This window comes from Oscarella lobularis, chromosome 12 (genome assembly GCF_947507565.1).
Source record: "Oscarella lobularis chromosome 12, ooOscLobu1.1, whole genome shotgun sequence".
NCBI classification, from domain to species: Eukaryota; Metazoa; Porifera; class Homoscleromorpha; order Homosclerophorida; family Oscarellidae; genus Oscarella; species Oscarella lobularis.
Genome location: NC_089186.1, coordinates 2717017 through 2737652, shown reverse-complemented (window position 1 = coordinate 2737652; position 20636 = coordinate 2717017). Strand labels below are relative to the sequence as shown.

General features: G+C 44.0%; 11 protein-coding genes and 2 long non-coding RNA genes across 14 annotated transcripts; 6 read left to right on the top strand and 7 right to left on the bottom strand.

Moving 5' to 3' along the window:
- The first annotated feature begins 994 nt into the window (after window positions 1–994).
- Window positions 995–2052, top strand: LOC136194233 (proteasome subunit beta type-1-B-like). Its single transcript, XM_065983297.1, has 6 exons — window positions 995–1124; window positions 1176–1283; window positions 1331–1412; window positions 1473–1602; window positions 1658–1764; window positions 1825–2052. Exons 1-6 carry the CDS (start codon window positions 1090–1092, stop codon window positions 2008–2010), a joined length of 648 nt encoding a protein of 215 aa, XP_065839369.1. The 5' UTR covers window positions 995–1089; the 3' UTR covers window positions 2011–2052.
- LOC136194231 (4-hydroxyphenylpyruvate dioxygenase-like protein) lies at window positions 1961–3234 on the bottom strand. The gene is made up of 3 exons (XM_065983294.1): window positions 2592–3234; window positions 2393–2544; window positions 1961–2325 (listed from the first exon to the last, which is right to left on the bottom strand). The coding sequence occupies exons 1-3, from the start codon at window positions 3232–3234 to the stop codon at window positions 2053–2055; spliced, it is 1068 nt and encodes a 355-aa protein (XP_065839366.1). The 3' UTR covers window positions 1961–2052.
- On the bottom strand, window positions 3219–3964 carry LOC136194234 (DNA-directed RNA polymerases I, II, and III subunit RPABC3-like). The gene is made up of 4 exons (XM_065983298.1): window positions 3873–3964; window positions 3696–3824; window positions 3488–3641; window positions 3219–3416 (listed from the first exon to the last, which is right to left on the bottom strand). Exons 1-4 carry the CDS (start codon window positions 3943–3945, stop codon window positions 3299–3301), a joined length of 474 nt encoding a protein of 157 aa, XP_065839370.1. The 5' UTR covers window positions 3946–3964; the 3' UTR covers window positions 3219–3298.
- LOC136194229 (speckle targeted PIP5K1A-regulated poly(A) polymerase-like) lies at window positions 3948–6523 on the bottom strand. The gene is made up of 5 exons (XM_065983291.1): window positions 6441–6523; window positions 6197–6390; window positions 5405–6144; window positions 5006–5319; window positions 3948–4955 (listed from the first exon to the last, which is right to left on the bottom strand). Exons 1-5 carry the CDS (start codon window positions 6514–6516, stop codon window positions 4030–4032), a joined length of 2250 nt encoding a protein of 749 aa, XP_065839363.1. The 5' UTR covers window positions 6517–6523; the 3' UTR covers window positions 3948–4029.
- A 24-nt stretch (window positions 6524–6547) lies between these two features.
- LOC136194230 (cyclin-T1-like) lies at window positions 6548–9420 on the top strand. Its single transcript, XM_065983292.1, has 10 exons — window positions 6548–6747; window positions 6803–6884; window positions 6938–7066; window positions 7128–7188; window positions 7245–7307; window positions 7368–7413; window positions 7465–7555; window positions 7610–7682; window positions 7737–7870; window positions 7920–9420. Exons 1-10 carry the CDS (start codon window positions 6554–6556, stop codon window positions 8877–8879), a joined length of 1833 nt encoding a protein of 610 aa, XP_065839364.1. The 5' UTR covers window positions 6548–6553; the 3' UTR covers window positions 8880–9420.
- On the bottom strand, window positions 8909–10626 carry LOC136194232 (luc7-like protein 3). 2 transcript variants are annotated; one of them, XM_065983295.1, is made up of 8 exons: window positions 10504–10626; window positions 10374–10440; window positions 10138–10322; window positions 10005–10082; window positions 9844–9939; window positions 9547–9792; window positions 9214–9287; window positions 8909–9157 (listed from the first exon to the last, which is right to left on the bottom strand). In XM_065983295.1, exons 1-8 carry the CDS (start codon window positions 10612–10614, stop codon window positions 9013–9015), a joined length of 1002 nt encoding a protein of 333 aa, XP_065839367.1. In that variant the 5' UTR covers window positions 10615–10626; the 3' UTR covers window positions 8909–9012. The 2 variants fall into 2 exon arrangements, with proteins under 2 accessions (XP_065839367.1, XP_065839368.1); XM_065983296.1 differs by having other exon boundaries at window positions 9613–9792.
- On the top strand, window positions 10624–11241 carry LOC136194235 (uncharacterized). Its single transcript, XR_010671552.1, has 3 exons — window positions 10624–10709; window positions 10761–11135; window positions 11193–11241. It is a non-coding gene; the product is annotated as an uncharacterized lncRNA (long non-coding RNA).
- Window positions 11242–13912: 2671 nt separating this feature from the next.
- LOC136193718 (KAT8 regulatory NSL complex subunit 2-like) lies at window positions 13913–15547 on the bottom strand. Its single transcript, XM_065982669.1, has 2 exons — window positions 14727–15547; window positions 13913–14668 (listed from the first exon to the last, which is right to left on the bottom strand). The coding sequence occupies exons 1-2, from the start codon at window positions 15412–15414 to the stop codon at window positions 14010–14012; spliced, it is 1347 nt and encodes a 448-aa protein (XP_065838741.1). The 5' UTR covers window positions 15415–15547; the 3' UTR covers window positions 13913–14009.
- Window positions 15478–16608, top strand: LOC136193730 (uncharacterized). The gene is made up of 3 exons (XR_010671426.1): window positions 15478–15762; window positions 15977–16096; window positions 16149–16608. It is a non-coding gene; the product is annotated as an uncharacterized lncRNA (long non-coding RNA).
- On the bottom strand, window positions 15607–17043 carry LOC136193724 (protein lifeguard 1-like). The gene is made up of 12 exons (XM_065982676.1): window positions 16929–17043; window positions 16861–16874; window positions 16742–16806; window positions 16641–16694; window positions 16538–16588; window positions 16452–16491; window positions 16370–16407; window positions 16270–16315; window positions 16164–16205; window positions 16009–16107; window positions 15904–15957; window positions 15607–15855 (listed from the first exon to the last, which is right to left on the bottom strand). The coding sequence occupies exons 1-12, from the start codon at window positions 17002–17004 to the stop codon at window positions 15703–15705; spliced, it is 732 nt and encodes a 243-aa protein (XP_065838748.1). The 5' UTR covers window positions 17005–17043; the 3' UTR covers window positions 15607–15702.
- LOC136193727 (nascent polypeptide-associated complex subunit alpha-like) lies at window positions 17012–18243 on the top strand. The gene is made up of 8 exons (XM_065982679.1): window positions 17012–17087; window positions 17155–17216; window positions 17275–17564; window positions 17624–17656; window positions 17717–17821; window positions 17877–17948; window positions 18007–18057; window positions 18109–18243. Exons 2-8 carry the CDS (start codon window positions 17162–17164, stop codon window positions 18121–18123), a joined length of 621 nt encoding a protein of 206 aa, XP_065838751.1. The 5' UTR covers window positions 17012–17087; window positions 17155–17161; the 3' UTR covers window positions 18124–18243.
- LOC136193722 (uridine phosphorylase 1-like) lies at window positions 18146–19432 on the bottom strand. The gene is made up of 5 exons (XM_065982673.1): window positions 19276–19432; window positions 19062–19220; window positions 18894–19008; window positions 18631–18837; window positions 18146–18572 (listed from the first exon to the last, which is right to left on the bottom strand). Exons 1-5 carry the CDS (start codon window positions 19396–19398, stop codon window positions 18241–18243), a joined length of 936 nt encoding a protein of 311 aa, XP_065838745.1. The 5' UTR covers window positions 19399–19432; the 3' UTR covers window positions 18146–18240.
- LOC136193726 (RAC family serine/threonine-protein kinase homolog) lies at window positions 19412–20629 on the top strand. The gene is made up of 8 exons (XM_065982678.1): window positions 19412–19519; window positions 19570–19617; window positions 19669–19731; window positions 19781–19864; window positions 19922–19993; window positions 20047–20107; window positions 20157–20307; window positions 20361–20629. The coding sequence occupies exons 1-8, from the start codon at window positions 19505–19507 to the stop codon at window positions 20533–20535; spliced, it is 669 nt and encodes a 222-aa protein (XP_065838750.1). The 5' UTR covers window positions 19412–19504; the 3' UTR covers window positions 20536–20629.
- The last annotated feature ends 7 nt before the right edge of the window (window positions 20630–20636 follow it).

The following is a 20636-nucleotide window of genomic DNA, read 5'->3' as shown; positions in this document are numbered from 1 at the left end:
GGCTAAGCTGGGCTAAGCTGGGCTAAGCTGGGCTAAGCTGGGCTAAGCTGGGCTAAGCTGGGCTAAGCTGGGCTAAGCTGGGCGTGGTTTGCGCATGCGCCCTTGGTGTGGGCGGCGCTTGCCCGGGGCGGGGTGTGGTGACGTTGAGCGAGATCAACTGCCACAGGCACCCGCGGCCCTCCCTCTTTTCGGGAGTGCTTCATTACTTATATAGAAATTATAGGTCTCTAAAATTGCGACTTTCTATGTTTCGAATTCGGTTTTTTGTTTTAGCACACAGTTAACGAAGAAGGACGAGTAGATTGTTGTACGTTCTGTTTGCTTAATCGTTTTCTATATCGTCTGATTTTGCGCGATTCTCCTACCGTTTTCTTTGTTTTTCGGCGTTTTGAAAGCGTTCGAAGGCGATCGCTGCTAAAAGAAAGCGTTAAACATCGAAGCGAATGAAAGCGCGAGCGCGGTTTAGCTTTCTGCGGCGTTTCGAGGGCATTAAACAGAAAATCGCGTCTTCTCCATCGTTTCGGCGCTACTGCGCCTCACGCTAAGCTTCGCTGTTATTATACATTCAATTTCGTGCTGCGAATTTGGTTTTCGAAGCGCGATTGTGGCGTAGAAACCGTTTCTTTGTCAGCGATTCCCTGCGAGGGGCCTCACCCACGTGCGCGATCTTCGCGTTCTTGCGAGACGGGCTGTTTTTCGGGTGCGAAAGGGGATTTTCGCGTTGCGCGAAGACTTCGGTGGTGTTTATTGAACGCGCGGAGTACTTATGCGAGGAGAGCGACGACGTTTCTTTGCTTTTTCTGTTTTCGCAACGCGCTGCTTTGTCGCGTCACTTTGGGCGTTTTCTTACCTTTAGCTTTGTTGCCAATGCTGCGAAATAGGCCGTAGGGCTTCGTTTTTTCATTAGCAGCGAAGATCCCAACGAGGGGCCTCATCTCTATTCGAGTACCCCATTGCGGGGCCCCACTTGCTAAATGTGTTAGCGCGCTGCGTTCTTCGTCTTCGTCGACGTCTTCTTTCCGCTTTGGCTCAGTTTTGCTGCGCGTGATCACCTAATAACACTGCGCGTGCTCATCGATAAAAGCGAAGATGGCGAGGTTTTCTCCTTACGTTCTCAACGGCGGGTACGAAGAATAAATCGTTTGTACGTTTTCGTTACTCAGCGATGGATATAGAACGATTGTCGGCGTTTCGGGCGACGATTTTGCTCTTATCGCGAGCGACACGCGTCTCAGCGAAGGATTTCGTATTCATTCTCGTGACGTTCCGAAGATTTACACGCTGTACGTTGGAATTTTTCGCGAAAGATGACAAGTCGACTTCATTTTAGGACTGATTCGACGATCCTCGGCTGCTGCGGCTTTCAAGGCGATTGTCTGACGTTGAACAAACACTTGGCCACACGACTTCAGGTAAGAACGAGCCACTACTAATAGTAGCTGCATCACAACGCGTCAATCGTTCGTCTATAGACGTATAAATATGCCCATCATAAGGACATGAGTTCGAGTGCAGTAGCTCAAATGCTTTCGACGATTCTCTATTACAAGCGCTTCTTTCCCTATTATACCTACAATGTCATTGCAGGACTGGACAGTGAAGGTAATCGCTGATACTTAGTCTATTTGTATTGATTGATTGATTGATTTTTTGGCAGGCAAAGGTGCCATCTATAGTTTTGATCCCGTTGGCTCATATGAAAGAGAAGTCTTTCGAGCTGGAGGAACGGCAGCCAATCTGCTCCAGCCTCTTCTAGACAATCAAGTCAGTATAGATTCAAATTAAAAAAACCTCACATTGATTGTATCTATCTAACCCACCCAGATTGGATTTAAAAATCAAGTTGATGTAGAACGAGAGCCTTTGAACGCCGCCAAAGCAATTGCTCTGATCAAAGACGTATTTACGGCTGCTGCTGAACGAGATATTTACACAGGTGATGGATTAGTCATTAAGATAGTGACGAAAGATGGAGTGGAAACGCACACATTTCCTCTCCGTAAAGACTAATCAATATATTATGAATAAATATGTGTTCTTTCTCTCGTTCAATTAATTGCCTTGACCGCCGTGATATTGATTTTCTAAAGCTCTCCATAGAGCTCGAATGTTTCCTTCTCCAAAACCCTGTGCCCCTTGACACCGTTGAATAAGTTCAAGAAAAAAAGTGTCTTTCTCAAACAAAGGCTTTGTGAATGTTTGTAACAGATAGGGGGGATAAGGGTATCGATCATCTTTTCGTTGTTGCACGTCAAAAAGTATTCCATTATCTCTTAGACTTTCAATAGGCAAACCAACGTCCATCATCTCTAACCGTTTTGAATCCTATAATATATTAGGAGATATAGAATACATATATGATATATTGAACATCATTTATGATGCTACTTACAAGCATATAATATCCTGAAGGTAGGGGTATGAATTCCATTCCAAACCCCTTTAGACGTTGTATACATTGAATAATATTGCTTGTATGAAATGCCAAGTGTTGAACGCCAGGACTACCGTGTTCTTTCAGAAACGTGTCAATTTGATTTGGACCTATGAATAATTTAGAGAAGGAAAGGAAAAAGGCGTGTCACGTCTACCTGATCCAGGCAAAGGTTCAGCTAAAACAATTTTGAAATTATCATCATCAAAAGATGATGATGATGATGATGACGTTTTTTCCCCTGCCAATTCCATTCCTAATAGACGAATTCCTCGAGACTTTTCTGAACGAATCACATATCCTTCATCCATTTCTTTATCATTAATCCAAAATCTTCGAAATCCCAAACACTTTTCAAACCATTTTGAAACAAAATTGGACGATCCAGAAGTGAGAGCAAGAGTAACATGATCTACATGTTCAAGATCATCATGATGACTTGACGATGACTTGGGAGCGTCTAATGTCCCGGATCGTATAAAGGAAAGTTTAAAATTTCCAACTGGAGTGTCAATAACATGTCGACGAGGATTCGAAGCAATTCGTATAGTAGAACCGTACGCTTTCGCTCGATCGAGCACGTTTTCGACGCGTGGCAATTCGATAAGCGCTTCGTCGACGCTATCGCACGAAATCGCTTTATTTTCATCGAAAAAGAAAGCGAGCGATCGACCGGGTGACGAAGAAGCGAAGCAATTTGAATTTTCGACGTCGATCGAGTCGAATCCGAGTAGCTTACTTAGATAGAGACAGCGTAAACGCGCCGATCTACACACAATTCGAATCTGACGCAACTTCATTGTCGTTTGGCTAAGCGCGCTAACAAGTGCGTAGCTTTGCGTACTTCTACTGTACGTGCGCGTTTTAGAAAGCGAGTTTTTTCATAAGTAAATAAACATTTTGATCGACTTCAATACCCTGAAGATGATTAGCATCGCCTTCGAGTCGCATAAGCAATCCTCCATACGAAACATAGGCGCCACTATCATAAAATAAAAAGAAAATATTTTTTTTCATAAATAAAAAAATGTCGTCGTCTTCTTCTTATCTTACAGTCGCGCTGCTTCGTGTTCGTGACCTTCTAATCGATAGACTTTACCGTACATGACATATTCAAAACTATCTGCTCTGCTTGTCACAGATGCCCCTGAAGCTGCTACACTTGTTGATGACGTCGGTTCAACGAATTCTTCGTCATCAGGTTTTCCTGAAACCCCGGCCGGAATTCAATACGTCATAAAATAACTTTTTCTCTACTTACCGTCTTCGCGAAGAGTCGTTGCTAAAACTAAACGAAATTTATCGCCTATATCGACGGGATAAAGTTGACTATTGACGTCGAGAACTAAATCCATCTTGAAACTCTCGCTTTCGCAGTGGAGACGCGATACTAGAGCAACGTGCCTACGTATGCTCCGAAAACGATGTCATATCGTACCTAATTCAAACTTCTTTCCTTCGGGATTGACGTCTTTCACGTCGAAGATGTCTTCGAACAAGATACCGGCCATTTTATATACGGGACTTGCGAGCGATCGCGTGACGTAACCTGTGCAACAAATTCAAAGAACAAAAAAACAGCATCAGCACGCATATTAGTCACTGAGAGTTGCGTTTTCCTCCTCTCCCTCTCCCTCTCCCTCTTCCTCTCCCTCTTCTTCTTCTTCTTCTTCTTGACCACCGCCCCCACTCTGTCCAAGTATCCATTTTTTATAAAAGGCAAAACACAATTGAAAATCAGATTCCACAGGACTGCAGATGGGTACAAAGTGAATATCGAATCCGCGTCGACGATCTGGCTGAGGAGAAAATTCAGAAACAAATACATTGAAACGTAATATAGTGTGATTATTTTCATGAGTTCCTCCACGACGTGCCTGTCTCCTTCTCATCCACCTTCTAGATTGAACCGAACAATGAGCTCCAACGCACGATCGTTGCCTTCCACCAATACGACGAACACTCTCCTCTTGCCCAGAGACGATTCTTTGAATTGACAACGAATCCTCCTCATCACTCAATTTCAACTCGTTTTCAGCGGACAATGAATGCACACGAATACACAGTTCCTTCTGCAACGATTGACAAATGTAGAAGAGAAGTAACCCAAGCGTCACACTCTTCTCTTCCTCCTCCTCTGGAATAGCCAATAATTTTTTGACACGGTCAAATGAGAGGCAGATGATTTTTGGCTTGAGTGTCGGCGGTTGGAGTAAGGCGGAAAACTGACCTTCAATCTCTGTCAGTATGTAGATAGCTGAGCAACAATCGTGGCGAAATGTTCGCAATGTATTCGGTGAAACGGATTGCGTTGTGATGTGATCGCGTTCAAATGGATCTTGAACGCAGACGAGAGGCAATGGACGAACGTCGGTTGACGGAGATTGAGAGGGGGAGAGAAAACGATGAAATTGGGCAAGTAGAGTCGTCTTGTCAGAAATGAGAGTCGTGTGAATGGCACAGACTCGCGACGAGAAATCAAATGAGGAGTAGTACTTCCAAAATCCAACAAGGAGTAAACCTAGAATTCAAATACTCGCCTTTACAGAAATAAAGAAGAATCTCCATTACCAAGATCTGGCTCTGACTGAGCTTGGAGTGGCAGTGGTTCAGCAAACGTGCAATCCCATTTGTCAATAACAATTCGGCGCCTAGGTGATTCCGTTTCCTTATCGTACGTTTGACTCAAACAAGGAACGTGTCCGCTCTGCTGAAGATAGTGTATAGCCATCAATGTCAACGCGTAGCCGGAGAAGAGTCCTGGCGAATGAAAGCCACTGAAATGGCGTACGTGAGCCCAGAGGCGAACGAGAAACAAAAATCGACGAACCCAATCTCCCATACCTACGTAGGCTGATAGGAGTGCCGTGTTTTCAAGAGCAAGTCTGTACAGAGAGAGAAAGAGAGAGAGAGAGAGAGAGAAGAAAACATCAACCACTCTATACCACCACAAAAGCCATTTACCCTTACCGGTTATTGATTGAAACGTCGCAATTAACGTCGAGATTGCGATAGTAGAATTTGAGAAGAGGACATTTCGTCGCACGAATGACGACGAGACGATCAATGCCTAATACATTTCGCGACAAGCAAGCGGCACAAGTATCAAGAACGTCAGTGCCACCCTGCTGGCTCGATTGATGAACAGCCCTAGTTGGACTTGGAGAAGAAGAAGGAATACATTTTCGGTACGTTGCCAAGGTATCAACGGCGGGAAGAGGCTCAAGCAAAACGGTGACGTCTAAATCACAGCCAACTGTTCCTAATCCATTGGATGTTGATCCATAAGGAAGAACGACACATTGATGATAGACGTGAGAGAGAGCTGACTGAATTTCGGCGCACAAACGAAGACGCTCGTCAATACCCGATTGAGATAAACTCAATTCACCAATAAGAATTTCAGCTTGTTCACTAATCGATTTGACTGATTTGAGACGCTCCAAAAGTGGCGACGTCAAAAATTGCGTCAGAAATGACGACGATTGATTGGAATGTCGCTGGGAATCACGTGGCGCTCTGCTACGTTTTGATTCCGGTTCTCCCATACCATGACGATGATGATGATGATCCTTCTCCGCTTTTTCTTTTTCTTTTACATTGCGTGGTTTGACAGTGACTCTTTTTGTTCCAACGAAAATTGGTTCACTTTGTTGGAGTACACAAAAGGCATTTTCAGCTCGGGAAAATTCCACAATTGCATAGGAGCCCTAAACAGACTTTTATTCTACGTTTCTAATTTTCAAATAATTTTCTACTCACGTGATCGCTACGAACGACGACAATTTTGACGATTTCGCCAAATTTTTCGAATGCTGCTCCGATTTCGGTTTCGGTCGTTTCGCGTGAAAAGTTTCGTACGTAGATGCTTTTCTTTGCAACTTGTTCCTTTTCCTCTCTTCTCCTCTCCTTCTCACGATGCTTTTTACCGGCAATGTGTGTCTCAAAAAGCGATTCTGCACCCGCAAAACAATTCGAACCGAAAGGAAAGACTATTAAAAGTCACCTGAAGACAGACGAACTTTGCAAACACTGCAAAACAGCCTGCTTTCGACGTCTTCGTCAGAACGGCGCCTTTTCATTACGGACCTTTAGTCGGGCTTAGGTCCCGGCTCAAATATGGCAGCAGCAACAACAACGAGCACTAGTGCAGTCGCTACGTCGTCAGGAGAGCGTGAATCACGCTGGTATTTTACGAAAGAACGTCTAAAGAAGACTCCCTCGTTCGAAGCGGGAATGTCAGCCGAAAAGGAGCTCGCCTATAGACAACAGTGCGCGAATCTCATCCAAGATCTCGGCCAAAAACTAAAAGTGTACGAATTTGAAACAACTAATATTCATTCTTACTATCTAACTCGTCAATTTTAGTACGCAACTCGTCATCAATACAGCCATATGTTATATGCATCGTTTCTACGTTTTTCAATCTTTTACCAAATTTCCTCGCACTGTATATAAGCCACAAATCTCTTTCTCTTTAATTCTAATCATCATCGCTTTTAGGAAATTGCTGGTTGCGCCGTATTTTTGTCAGCCAAAGTGGAAGAACAGCCACGAAAATTGAGACACGTTGTTCTCGCTTTGTATGCCTGTCTCAATCGAGATAAACCCGGATTGAGTCCGGAAAGCGAGGTCGTCCACTGCGTATATTTAACTAACATAGCTTACTCATTATTATTATTCATATCATTAGAAATTCAAGGAAATGGCTGAGAATCTTGTAGTACAGGAACTCGTTATGCTTCAAACTCTAGGTGGCCAATAATAGGATGGACCTGTTTCTTATATACATGTACGTGTCGTCTATAAGGCTTTGAAGTGTCCGTTGACCATCCTCATACACACGTAGTAAAGGCAACTCAACTCATTCACGGTCAGTACTAGAAATAATTATATAGTAATAATCGTCGACGTCTCTCTGTATTATTTGTAGCAAGCAAAGAATTGTCTCAGACTGCCTATTTTATGGCTACGAATAGGTGAAAGACTATTATGAGACTTAGCCTCCTTTGATGATGAAGAGTTGTTAGTCTTCACTTAACAACGCTCTGCTTGGAGTATGAACCGTCTGTTGTCGCATGCGTATGCATACACTTGGCCTACAAGTGGGCAAACCTTCAGGTAAGAGATTCCACACGTACCTAATACACAGTATAGAGTTCATCTCGCTTTTAGATACCGAGATCAAAAGATAATAAAGATTGGTGGACGTACGTCAATAGTTCCATAACAAAAGAGAAACTCGACGGTGAGGCAGTTGGGAATTTCAAAAACTTCTTCTTAGTCTTCATTCAATTTTTAGCTTTAACTGAAGACTTTTTGATTACCCTTGAGAAAACGCCTAGCAAATTAAAGAAGAAACTTTCCCAATGCAAAGCAGCGCACGCTTCTTCATCTCAGCAATCATCATCATCATCATCATCATCATCATCATTGGTAAGGGTAGAGAAAGTATTAGACTTATAGAGACATGGGTATTTCTTAGAGATTGGTTGCAGGAAGTTCGTCTTCTTCTTCTAAACTCTCGTCATCGTTATTAAAAACGAAATCAGAGTCGTCGACTTTGAAGGGTCTTCCACTTCTTCCCAAACCACCGACGCTGAAACACGAACAGCAACATTCTTCTCCACATCGACCTAAAGAAGGAGGAGGAGGAGGAGGAGGAAGAGGAGCGCCTCCTCTACCACCCACTCCTAAAAAACCGCCTCCTTTACCGCCTTTACCAGCGGAGCCAAAGCCGCCGGCACTTCCGCCTTTACCGCCGGAGGCGAAGCCACCGCCGCCACTTCCGCCTCCGCTTCCTCCGCCACTTCCGCCGCCACTTCCGCCGCCGCCGCCGCCGCCGCCCAAGGCTCAATCTCCTGAATCAAAGAAAGTGACGACGATTGAATCAAAAAACGAAAGACGCGAATCAAAAAGTGATAGAGCATCGAGTGAACGAACAAAAAAGTCGTCAGACAACAGCGGAAGTGACGATCATCATCATCATCATGATCGCCATCATCATCGATCAAGAAAGGAATCGGAATTGGTGGACGAAAGGAGAAAAGAACTATCATCGTCATCATCATCATCATCATCATCAAGTCATCGTCACCATCGAAGTCATGACCATCATCATCATCAATCGACTTCATCGTCTTCTTCATCGTCTCATCATTCACATTCAAAGAAGCCAGATCGGCACAAAGAAGAAAAAGAGAAAGACGTGGAAAGAAGTCATCGTCATCATTCGTCCGAACGGCACAGCAGTTCATCATCGTCATCGTCATCTAAAAAACATCATCATCATCATCAGAGTCATCGTCATCAGACCAGTCATCGTCACGAGCATCAACCGTCAAAGAAACCTCGATTGGACGACGAAGGGGATATTGAACCCGGCGAAATCATCGACGAAGACGACGAAAAACCCAAAGCACTCCTACACATTAAAGTAGAATAATCATAGGATGTAATAGGATAAGGAGGGGGTGACGGGGATGCAAGGCTTTTCTCAAGTACACTGCTACATAGACACACACACAGACACGTAAAAGAAGAGTTTGTCTGTCTGTTTGCTTGTTAATGTCCTTCCCTTATCTGTCGCGCGAATCGCGACGACTATGATGAGAGGAGTGTCTCCTGTGGCTCCCACTGTATTCTCTCTCGCGACTATGAGAACGGCTGCGCGATCGGGATCGGCTCCTGTAACTGCGATGACGCCTCTCCCTCGACCGAGATCTTTACGTATTATTAATTAATTAATTATATTAATAATTAATGAGTGACCACCACACCTTCTATGTCTTTTCTCTTCTCTCTCCCTTTCCCATTGACGACGTCGTTCCTCTCGTATCTTATCTTTCTCCGTCTGCAACGGCACAAGATCACGTGACACCGTCGACAAACCAACATTCCTTTCTTTCCCTTTTTTCCCCACATTAGCCCCGCCCACTCTAACCTTCCACCGAATGAGTTACGTTTTTTATAGACTAGCACACGTGACATCACATAATAAACATGATGAATCAATAAATCTCTCTCTTTTAGTCTAACCTCGATGTGACCAAGATTCGAGAGTGAAAACAGAGGAGTTATTCTCTAAAGGGACCCCACCCCACCCCTAATACCTTGCACTTCAGAGAGGAGATCACGTGCCAGAATGAAGAGGAGAAAAGGCAGGAGGCGTGTCTTACCCTGAGTTCTCTCAATTTCTGACGCAACGTCGCGTAGCCACGATGCTGCTTTCCCATCACGTGAGCATCAACGCGAATCTGAAGATCATTGACAACCAAAAACGAACCGCAAACATCGCACACTTCCATGCGCTTTTCAATGTCATCTTCCATCATAACGTCCATTTTGGGACGATTTTGCTAAACACAAAAATTAATTAAATAATATTTTTAATTAATTAATTAAATTACGTTGATCAAATATTCTCTTTCTCGTTTCAGATCTTCAACTTTGAGCATGACTTCACGTGCCTCATCTACGTTGCCTTCATTTCCCAATGTTTCCATCTATATATATACACACACCCTAGTATAGATACACTTATGATCCCTTTCTCATCTCTCTTTCTCACTTGTTCCACACTCTCACTTATCATACGCGATAGTTCATCAAGTCTCGCTGTCATTTCCGGCCCAAATTTCGCTTGAGGCTACCCCCCACCCCCCATATAAATACTATTTAATTATTTCTTCTCTCTCTCTTACAGCACTATCTCTGTATTCTTCACTCTGTTTCAATCGTTCTCTGCCTCGTTTCACTTTCCTGTCCAGATCATTGACTAGACTCTCCAAGTACCGTAAGAAATCCTCTTCGTAGCCCATTTTCCCTTTCTTCTCGCTCTGCTCGTAACGTTCCTTCAATTTTTCATCGTGCATTTTTCCACACGGTCCTAAGAAATTTTTAAAAATTCAAATCCAATTTAGGACATGAATCTGCTTACCCAAATCAGCTTTCGTGTTTGTGAACATCTCGTTTGGACAAAATCCGCAGAGAAAATGCTTACATACCTACATCGAATATAAGATTCGTCGATTTTTCTCTCTTTCTCCCCCACTGGGGCCCCTTCTTACTTTCGAATCCGACCAACTGATTTCCAGGTCAATCTTGTCTCGCTCACTCGAGCCGAGATTTCGGTTTTTGCCCATAAGCTCGTCGAGAAGCTTCGATGCGATGCTCGTCATGATTGCAGGAAAGTGCGCATGCGCGAAATGGAGTCGGCGAAAGCTCCGAAGCGAAAATACAGCGATTTGACAGAGAGAAGAAAGCGAAGAAGAGCGTAATTGCAAGAACGTTACCTAAACATTTGATTTTGATCCTCAAAATCTAGCTGGTGGGCGAAGAAGAATGAGAAGAAAGAGGAGGAAGCCTCTGAGTATTCCGAGCCTAAGACTGAGCCTAAGACTGAGCCTAAGACTGAGCCTAAGACTGAACCTGAGCTCGAACCTGAGCCTGCTGAGCCTGTAGTAGATGATGAAAAGAAAAAATGCATTATTTTCGTTGGCAATCTTCCGTTCAACGTCACAGCCGATGACGTCAGAAAACACTTCAAAAAAACCGGCATGGCAAATAACGTTCCTGAATTCTTACTTGTTCTTATTCTGTCTTAGGAAATATTCGAGATGTTCGTCTTCTTTCTTCAAAAGATACAGGACAATCACGTGGTTGTGCTTTCGTAGAATTCAGCAATTCAAAAAGTTACCTTGTTAGTATTAGAAATGCTGTGCTATGTGGCTACTCTATCTTATATCATTTATTTTAGCTTTCTCTTCAGCTTAATCATTCTGTTCTTGGAGGCCGAAAGATCAACGTTGAGGCAACATGTGGCGGCGGAGGAAGAGGTGAAGCACGAAGAAAAAAACTGGAGAGAAAGGGAAAAAAGATGAAGGCATTAATCGAACGAAAAATAGATAAGACAAAGAAGAGAAGAAAGAATAAATGACTCCATATGTGGTGACAGACGCATAGGTTAAATACTCACGTGGCTAAATATATTTATCTGCCTACGCAATGAGAACGTCAATGGCACGTGTCGAAACACCTTCTAGTTTTTCTTCTCACGCAATCGCAGACAAAGAGCAGACATTAATCGTGCAGATAGCGGAGCAGCAGCAGCAGCCGCGAAGACTCGCTCGCTCGTTCGCGAGCATTCGGCCTTTTTCCTCTCGTTTTCGCACGATGAAGAAGCCAAGCGTGCACGCTGTGGTCACGCCTACAGGTTCGTACGCTTTTTATATTCTTTCCGTGCGTTTCTTCGCCACGTGCGGCACTCGATGCCTTTCTCGCCCTTTTCGCTGCTCGTGCGTCTTTCTTCGCGACGTTCGCTCCTCTTCACGTCTTTTCGCGACGTCTACGTCCGTTTCTAGTGACAGGGACCCCTTTTTAGGTTCTTTGCAATTATTCGAACGGAGCAGACGAAGATCTCAATGCGCGCTTGACGAGATTAGGTAAGTCGCCACGGTAAGACGATTCTTCGCTTGTTTTTGCAGCTCTCGACTGGCGAGTGACCACTACCCCCTGGGAGAGGAGTGGTCAAACGGGTCACGTGAATTTACTAGCTATTTAATTATGTATCGTTTTTGAATCTTTCTAACTCGTGTGCCGTTTTAGGTACAGATCAGGCCAGTTTCACGTACGGATTCTATTCCAGTGTTTCACAGCCATCTGTCAGCCTTCATTTCATTATCTCCACTTTCAATCAACTTTTTACACTTCATTTTTCCTTCCTTCACCTTCCTTCACCTTCCTTCACCTTCCTTCCATCATGTTTCATCTAACCTTCGTTTCACGTCATTTACACGTCATCTTCATTTCATTTTCATTTCATTTACACGTCGTCATCTATCGTATTTTCTTTTCACGTCATCTACACTCGTTTTCACGTCATTTACACGTCATTTACACGTCATCTACACACGTCATTATCTCATCTATCATCTTTTCTTTTCACGTCATTTACACTTCATTTCACGTCATCTACACGTCATTATCTATAGTCTTCATTTTAGAGGGAATTAGAGGCAGTGTAGGGTAGAGGAATTAGAGGAATTAATTAATATGTAATTAAAATAATTAATTAATTAATTAATATTTACATAATAAATAATTATTTTGTCTTCACTCTACATTATGTTTTCTTTGGCAGATCGTCGCCGACGAGGAGGAGAGGACGACGAAGAGGACGAAGAGTGCTACGCCCCATCGAAGACGTCTTTGAACGAGGTATCTGTATGATTTGCTCAAAATTTCGTTTTGCTTTCTTTTTCTTAAGATTTAGGTTTGCTCGCAAGAGGAGGAGGAGGCCAAGCAAGGACAGCAGGACGGCGGCGGTAAGTGGACGATGGGACGAAGGCACCAGGTATCTGTATTTACCGCCCACATTTTGCCCATGCTTTCTCCTTTTTAGTTTTAGATACGGACGTGGCCGCGTGGGCCGAGGGACGAAGACGACGGAAGTAGACGAAGCCGGCTATCTAACAGGTATCTGTATAGAGTGCCTTTTTTTTCCGGTACTTGCTTTTTTTGAGATTTAGATTTGCAAGAGGAGCGCCGGGCCAAGGGCAAGGTGGACGGCGGTAAGTGGACGATGGGACGAAGGCACGAGGTATCTGTATATAACGCGTTCACATTTCACTTGCTTGCGCTTTCTAGTTTTAGATGCGGACGTGGGACGAAGACGCCGGAAGTAGACGAAGACGCCGGAAGTAGAGGTATCTGTATGAAGCCCTTATTTTTTCCCGTACTTCCTTTTTTTGAGATTTAGGTTGGATGCCAGATGAAGAAGAGGGACGAATCGCCGCCGCCGCCGACGACGACGACGACGACGACGGAAGGATGAAGATCAATTTTGAGGTCCTCTGTATTGTGTGCGCATTTTTTCGTTTTCTGCCTTTTTTTAGTTTAGGTTCGCCTTGCCTCGTCGCACGGATGAAGATCGCCGCCGCCGCCGCCGCCGCCGGATGTCGCCAGTGGTATCTGTAGTTATTTATTTATTTATTTATTTTTGCTGTTGCTTTTGCCTAGATCGTCGTTGCAAGCGCCGGAACGACGCCGCAAGGATCAAGTCGTCTGCGCGGCCAGCAAATCCGCGCGCAGCCTAAGATCGCGTTATTGTAGGTAGCAAATTTTAATAATTTTTTAATTCTTTAACAGAACACGCGAAGACGACGCAGCCGCCTCATCTGCCTGCCCCATCGCTTCAAAAAGAAGGTATTACATAGCTAATTAATTAAATAATTAAATAATTAAATAATAATTAGGTAGCTAGGTAGCTAGGTAGCTAGGTAGTTCGGTTAGGTAGCTAGGTACCCCATCATCGTCATCATCATCATCATCATCATCATCATCATCAATTATCGTCATCATCAGCACCTCCAGCACCAGCACTACCACCAGCACCTCCAGCACCTCCAGCACCTCCAGCACCAGCACCAGCACCACTAAACAAGCAGTACAGTACCTAGCACTACCTGGAGCATATCATTATGCAATTGTACAATTTTTATTTCAGGGTTATTTAGCGATTATTGAATCAATCAAACTTGTCCGGGTTAATAGACACGTGACTATAAGCTAACACTCATTCAATAGCTGTGCTATCCTCTTTGTCGTCGTCTTCTTTCTTTTCTTCTTCCACGTCATCATCCTCAGCGTCATCTTCGACATTCAGTTTAGCTAATTGCATATGTTCCTCGCTCTCTTCTTCTTCTTCCTCCTCCTCCTCAGGCTCCTCCTCCTCCTCCTCGCTCTTCACCGAAGCCAAAGACAGCACGTGACTGTAAGACAATTCACCGCTTTTTCCCTTAGCTCCACTCCCACGTCCTTCTTGATCATCTTCCTCCTCTTCTACTTCCTCTTCTACTTCCTCTTCTTCCTGTCTTTCGCTCTTCTCCTTTCCGTCCATTGATCCGTCATCGCTACTCGATTTCAACAATTTTGCCGCCGTAGAATCAAGATTAAGATATTTTTTAAATGACGTCACATCCCCATCATCTGCAATGGCACTTATTCCATCCATGGGATCCTCATCAATTTTCTCTTTTTCTCTCTCTTTCCTTTCTTCAATCACTTCTCGATTCAAGTCTCTCGCTTTGATAATATCATTGCACATTGTTTCGGGTGTAGCAAGAGTGGCATGGAGAAGACAGTGAGGATCCAGAGACGATTTTGCCACCGGTTCCAAACACGGATAACGCGCGCACGGCGAATAGAGTAGCTGCTTCGAATCCGTACAAATATCTAAACGCACAATAAATAGCTAATTAATTAATTAATTAATTTTAATGATTAAACTGACGTTGGAAACAGTAGGAAGAGAAAGGCATACTCGTTCTCATACACGTGACATTGACGTCGATTGTCGCTTGACACTTGGAATTATGATTTACGGCTTGACTTCGTCTCTGGGCCCCCTTTTCCGCCGCTTCTTCCCCATAGACGCCCGCCACTCGTCGATCGTTGAGAGAACTTCGCAAAAGCGCTTCGTCGCCTTTTCGCTTTCGATAACGTCGCAAGGCGCGCGATTCGGCTCGAAATGTCGGCGACATTGCTCGCGCGAGCACGGGTCCCGAAAGGGGCTCCCGCTTCGCTTTTTCCAAATCGCGACGATATTGATCGTAGCGCAGCTGCAGAACGTGACGTAATCGTTTAAATTGTTCGATGTGAAGACCCTGTAGACGGATCATTTTTCTTCGGCAAAGATGAGCTGCTTCTTCCATCGTCCACGCTCCCGCTTTGCTCAACGGCTCGTTCTCGTCGTCCGACGCTTCCTGATCGCTATCCAACGTATTTCCTCGATAAACTCGAGCCATCGTGAAGACATCGAACTCTTTCGACGCTTCCGTTTCTTCGGACAAACTCGACGCCGTCGCAAATGTTGGAGTTTGAGGCGTCTGCGGCGTCTGCGGCGTATGAGGTGCTTTATCGAGACTCGTCGAACGGGAAAGTAGCGAAGGAGTCAAGGGCGGAGGAGGAGACGACGCCATGTTGCTTAGACGGGGCGTGGCCTATTTTCAGGTCGTCATGACTCACGCATCCGGGTAAGTTACTCATCCTTTCTTGCGAACGCCTAGAAGAAACGCCGCGATCGCGTAGCGACAGACTTTGTAACACCTACGAAGTCCGAAAAGGGCGGCTTCAGAGACAGGAAAAGTGCGCGAAGACGAGAGCCAGCTAAGTAGTATACGGGACACAACGATCTCTACAGTACGTACGTACAAGACTTCAGCGAACACACAAAGAGATATGCAGTTCTGTTTTAAAATTCGTTCTCTTTACCTTCGTCCACCCCCAACGAGAAGGAGAATGAGAATAAAGAGATTGATGATATCAAGGTAAAGATTGAGAGCAGCAAAGACATATTCCTCGGGGTTCAGACTGTACTTGTGCTTTCCTCCCAACATGAGTTGAGTATCAAAAACAAGATACTAAAAAGAAAACCCATCAGATCATAACTATAGACTGTATTTTCTTACGAGACTGAAGACAAGAGCTCCCAAACTCGCATACACTAAATTGAGTATTCGAAACTAAAACAATTTCAATTAGCTCCGCGGGAGAACGAATGTTTAGGAGAATACCTCGCTGTAGGATGTGTAAAAAACAGCGGAAAATAGACCAAAAATGACGACAATCACAAGAAAAACGTAGAGAAATCCTCCCCACAAGGTGAAGTCAAACTAAGAATTAATTAATTAATTAACTCTGAGTCTATCTAAAGAAACACATGACTTGCCTTAGTGTTGAAAGCAAAGAGCGTCAGAGCCAAACAAACGGCCTTGTATAAATATAAAGAAAAAGAGCTCATTGACTGTGGTGATTTAACTAACGTGCGCACTTACAGCACAAATTCCTATAGCCATGCATACAGCATCAGGAGCATACAAGCTAAAGAAAATAATGAATACTCAAAGAAACAAAGACTAGGGTTGATCAACTGACCTGGCAATGGATCCCACAAGAAATGATTCGGCCAAAGTCTGCCCCAAAAAATTCAAATAAGATCATAAAATCTTGGACTTACGAAAGCAAAAAGGCAAATGTAGTTAGCTGGGACAGTTCGTCTGAAGCACGCATTCAATTGAGAGATGCATGTGTAGCTACTAGTACCTTAAATTAGGAATGCAAACCAAAACAATGATGAGAACAATGGAAATTCCACTAAAGAAATAAATCAATAAATCAATAATAAAACTATAGATTCTAAACGTACAATGATGTCCAAAACACCCACATGTGTTCCCCCAAGTACTCTCTTGCCGCATTCCTAATTATTATTTAATTATTTCCCTCCACTTTCGATTTCGGACTTACACATAAGAGAGAGTGAGCACAATCGACGTCGTAATCAGCAATTGCAATCCCAAGATTACGTAAACCTAAGAGAGAAAAAAAGCTCGATCGCGGCGGGAAAAAGTCGAATGATGACGAACTTTGCGAATGAATGCTTTAGAGAAGAGAAAATCGGGTTATGAGAGCGCAAGAGAAATTCTTTCCGTACCAAATCGTATTGATCTTTCGCTGAAGTCGCCTACGCCTCCTTTCCAAGGACTTTGGCTTTCGAGATCGCTAGCCATCTTTTATCTTTATCTCCCGTACAGTGCTTTACAACCCCGGACGTGCTCCCATACAAAACGTCAACGCGGTGTACGCAATCGAGGTAAATCTCGCCAATCGCAGCCACTACGACCAAGTCGACTTAACAAGCGCATCTCTCACGAACGCAGACACACAATGAGCGGCCCAATAATCGAAGAAATCGACTCGGCACCGGAAGACAAACCGAAAGGTGAGCATTGCAGCAACGAATCTCGATAGTGGAAAGAAGAGCGGAACGGCTGTTACAGACAACGAAACGGCATCCGACGGCGATTCGGCGGATGAAGGAGCGCCTAACGTTGGCGCAAGTGACGCAGCAGGAGCGAATTTGACGGGCGAAGAATCGGTGAGCAAAGCGAAACAGAGTCGAAGCGAGAAGAAATCGCGCAAAGCGATGTCGAAATTGGGTCTCAAACTCGTGCCGGGAATCAGTCGAGTGACGATACGCAAAAATAAAAACATTTTATTCGTCATCGCCAAACCGGACGTCTACAAAAGTCCCGGCTCCGACATTCACATCGTTTTCGGCGAAGCCAAAGTAAAATTTTCGCGACAGAAAGACAGATGACGACACTGGTTTCCTCTTTTTATTTTTAGATTGAAGATATTGCGCAGCAAGCGCAAATGCAGGTAAATATATGTATATGAAGGATAAGGGAAGGGACTATTTCCTAATGATGAGTGTTTCAGGCTGCTGAGAAACTGAAAGCAGCTGAAGGAATACCAACTGTTGCAAGTGATGAAACCAAGGGTACAGCAGCTGGAGAAGAATCCGAAGAAGAAGAAGAGGAAGAAGTGAGGATTATACATCATCATAGTCAAATCCTATTAATCTATTATTTTTCTTCAGGTTGATGAGGAAGGAGTTGAGCAAAAGGACATTGAACTAGTGATGCAACAAGCAAACGTAAAGAGATCAAAGGTAAAATCACGTGTGTGTTCCATCATGACGTCGGGGCTAACCATTTCCGTCTTCTCAGGCAATAAAGGCATTGAGGAATAATTCAAACGACATTGTAAACGCAATTATGGTGAGTAACATATAGACAATGTATGATAAACTCACTCCTCCGCCTTTGTAGGAACTTACTATGTAGCAGCAGATAGAAGGGCACAGGGTACAGCAAGAGAGTAATTCCTATTTGCAAGCAAGTGATCTCAAAAAAAATTGTCAAGAAACAACAAATAGGGTTACACAACAAAAGTATTTCATTTCATTTGGCCTTCTTCGTTGCTGGCTCATCTACGTCATCATCATCCTTCTTCTTCTCCACGTGTTTCTTGATGTATTGATAGACAGTTTCCATTGGGCGTTTTTGATAGTCTGCATACACTTTGGGAGGAATGTCCACTTGATCTCCATTGAGTCGATTGAGAAGAGTGACGCAAACGACGGCGGCGCGGATATTGGCTCGATGACAGAAGGCAGCCAATTGGGTTGCTTCCATTTCAATATTCTTTATTCCAATCTTTTTTAAACGCTCTAGAAATTCCATCTTGTCCGCTTCCGTGTATTCACACAAAGCCCCATCAAGACGTCCTTGACCTTTATAGACGAAAATAAATAAGGATCAATAAATAAATAAATAAATTCTACTGTATGCCTTCATAGAAATCTGATGTAGCCATTGTGGATCCAATGACGACTTGATAATCAACGTCTCCACACAATGAGACGATTTCTTGAGCGAGTTCTTTATTCAAAATAGCCGGCGTTGTTCTCACTTTTCCAAGAACAATATCTTCGTGTTGGCAACGGAGACTTCCGTCAAACGCCGCGTCCGTAACAACGACACTTCCGGGAGGAATGCCTAAAACACGCAAACGATGATTCATAATAATTCCTGTCGAAATGTTATAACCTAACCTATTCCGCCCGAAGTTCCCAGACGAATAAATACGGGATCTTCGACTTTAGCATAATGCAACAGTTTCGCCAATTCGTGAAGAAGAATGCTTAGGGACGGCATTCCCATCCCGTGCTGTTAAATATTGCATTATTATAGTGTTTCTCACGCGCGTGCAGACGTCTCACGTTCGCCGCAATGACGGGACCGACTTTGAAGAGAACGTAGCGATCGGTTCGACACAAATTCGTCGGTTTTCCATCTTCCGGAAGCGGAATCTCCAGTTTTTCGTGCAGAAACACCGACAGGCCTTCCATACGAGATACGCTGCCGCCGAGACAGACAAACTACAGAGTCGAGCAGTGCTCGAAGAAGAAACAAGAGGAAGCCACGCCCTCTCACTTTGACGTCACCAAACAGTCGTTGGAGATCGTCTTCAGTCGAAAGACCAAGATGGTAAAGATTATCCTTCGATAAAGCGTCTAAATGAGGATTGGAGACCCTGTACATCGTTCGCCTTTCCATGGAAACAAGAAAAATAAAACGATCACGTGTCCTATCGTCTGCAGCAATGCGCATGTGAAGTCTCCTCCTCCGCGCGTGAGCCTCGCGGAGCCGTTTAGACGAGACGATGGCTTCCTCCTCCGTAAGAGAACGATTAGAGGTATTGTGGAGAAGCTCTATGTGTGTTTTTAGACGACGCGCGGATGGCTACACAAGCGTGGAGGTCAAGACAATAAAAAAGTAGGTCTTATTCGATCAATACGAAGACTTTCTCGAAGCTAATTTAAACAGGGATGGAAACGTCGCTGGTGCGTGCTGCACAATCGAGCATTTCACTACTACAAAAGCGACTCGGTGAGTAGATGCCACGCCCACTCCACCACGTGCGCAAATGTTTCAATAGGATAAAGATGCGGCCGGAACAATTTATGCCGAAGACATCGAAAGGGTCTCTGCAAGCAAAGACGAGACAACAAAAGATGCGAGCGTTCGACCTTTTAAAAATAATTCATTCCGGTATTTATTTTTTTCTTTCTTGTTATAGTATCCCTTTCCTTTTGAAGTTGAAACTCCAGACAGAATCTACATATTCTGTGCCAAGGCCAAAGAGGAACGGGTAATGCATCATAAGGGCCTACACCAAATACTTGACTCCCTCCCCTTCACAAGGACGAATGGATAAAGAAAATTTCATCTGTAGCCGTTTCACGAGGCCAAACATTGATGCGAGGTGAGAATGGAGTCAATTATCCACTGACGTAATTCCTTATTTTTATTAGGCAAAAATCCAATTTTGCAACTCTACTACGTCACCATAGAAATTTTCGCTGAGAAAGGAATTCGAGTGAGTGGCGACGTTGGTTCTGTCGTATTGGGCTGCCTAAGCCAAGGAGTCGGTCCCAAACAAAAGAAACAGGACGAAAGAGGATGGTATATGTCTATCGGTGAAGATTCATCATCAAAGTCTAATTTATTGATTTTAGGTTTTGTGATGTCCATGTGACTGGTGCTTCGGTGTTAGGATTGATGGCAAATCAAGGCTGGACATTTGTCAACGCTTTTCACACAAAGACGACAAATGCCCAAGGTACGGCTCTCGTTCCGGCGACAATGTACGTTTTTTCGCGACCAAAGCAGTGTCAACTCAAGGGTCAGTAATTTTTTTAAATACTATTTTTGCTACTCGCTTGTTTTTGGTATGTTTTTTTATTTCTTTTGCATGACTTTCTGCAATAAAGCAAGGAAATGTCAATGATGTT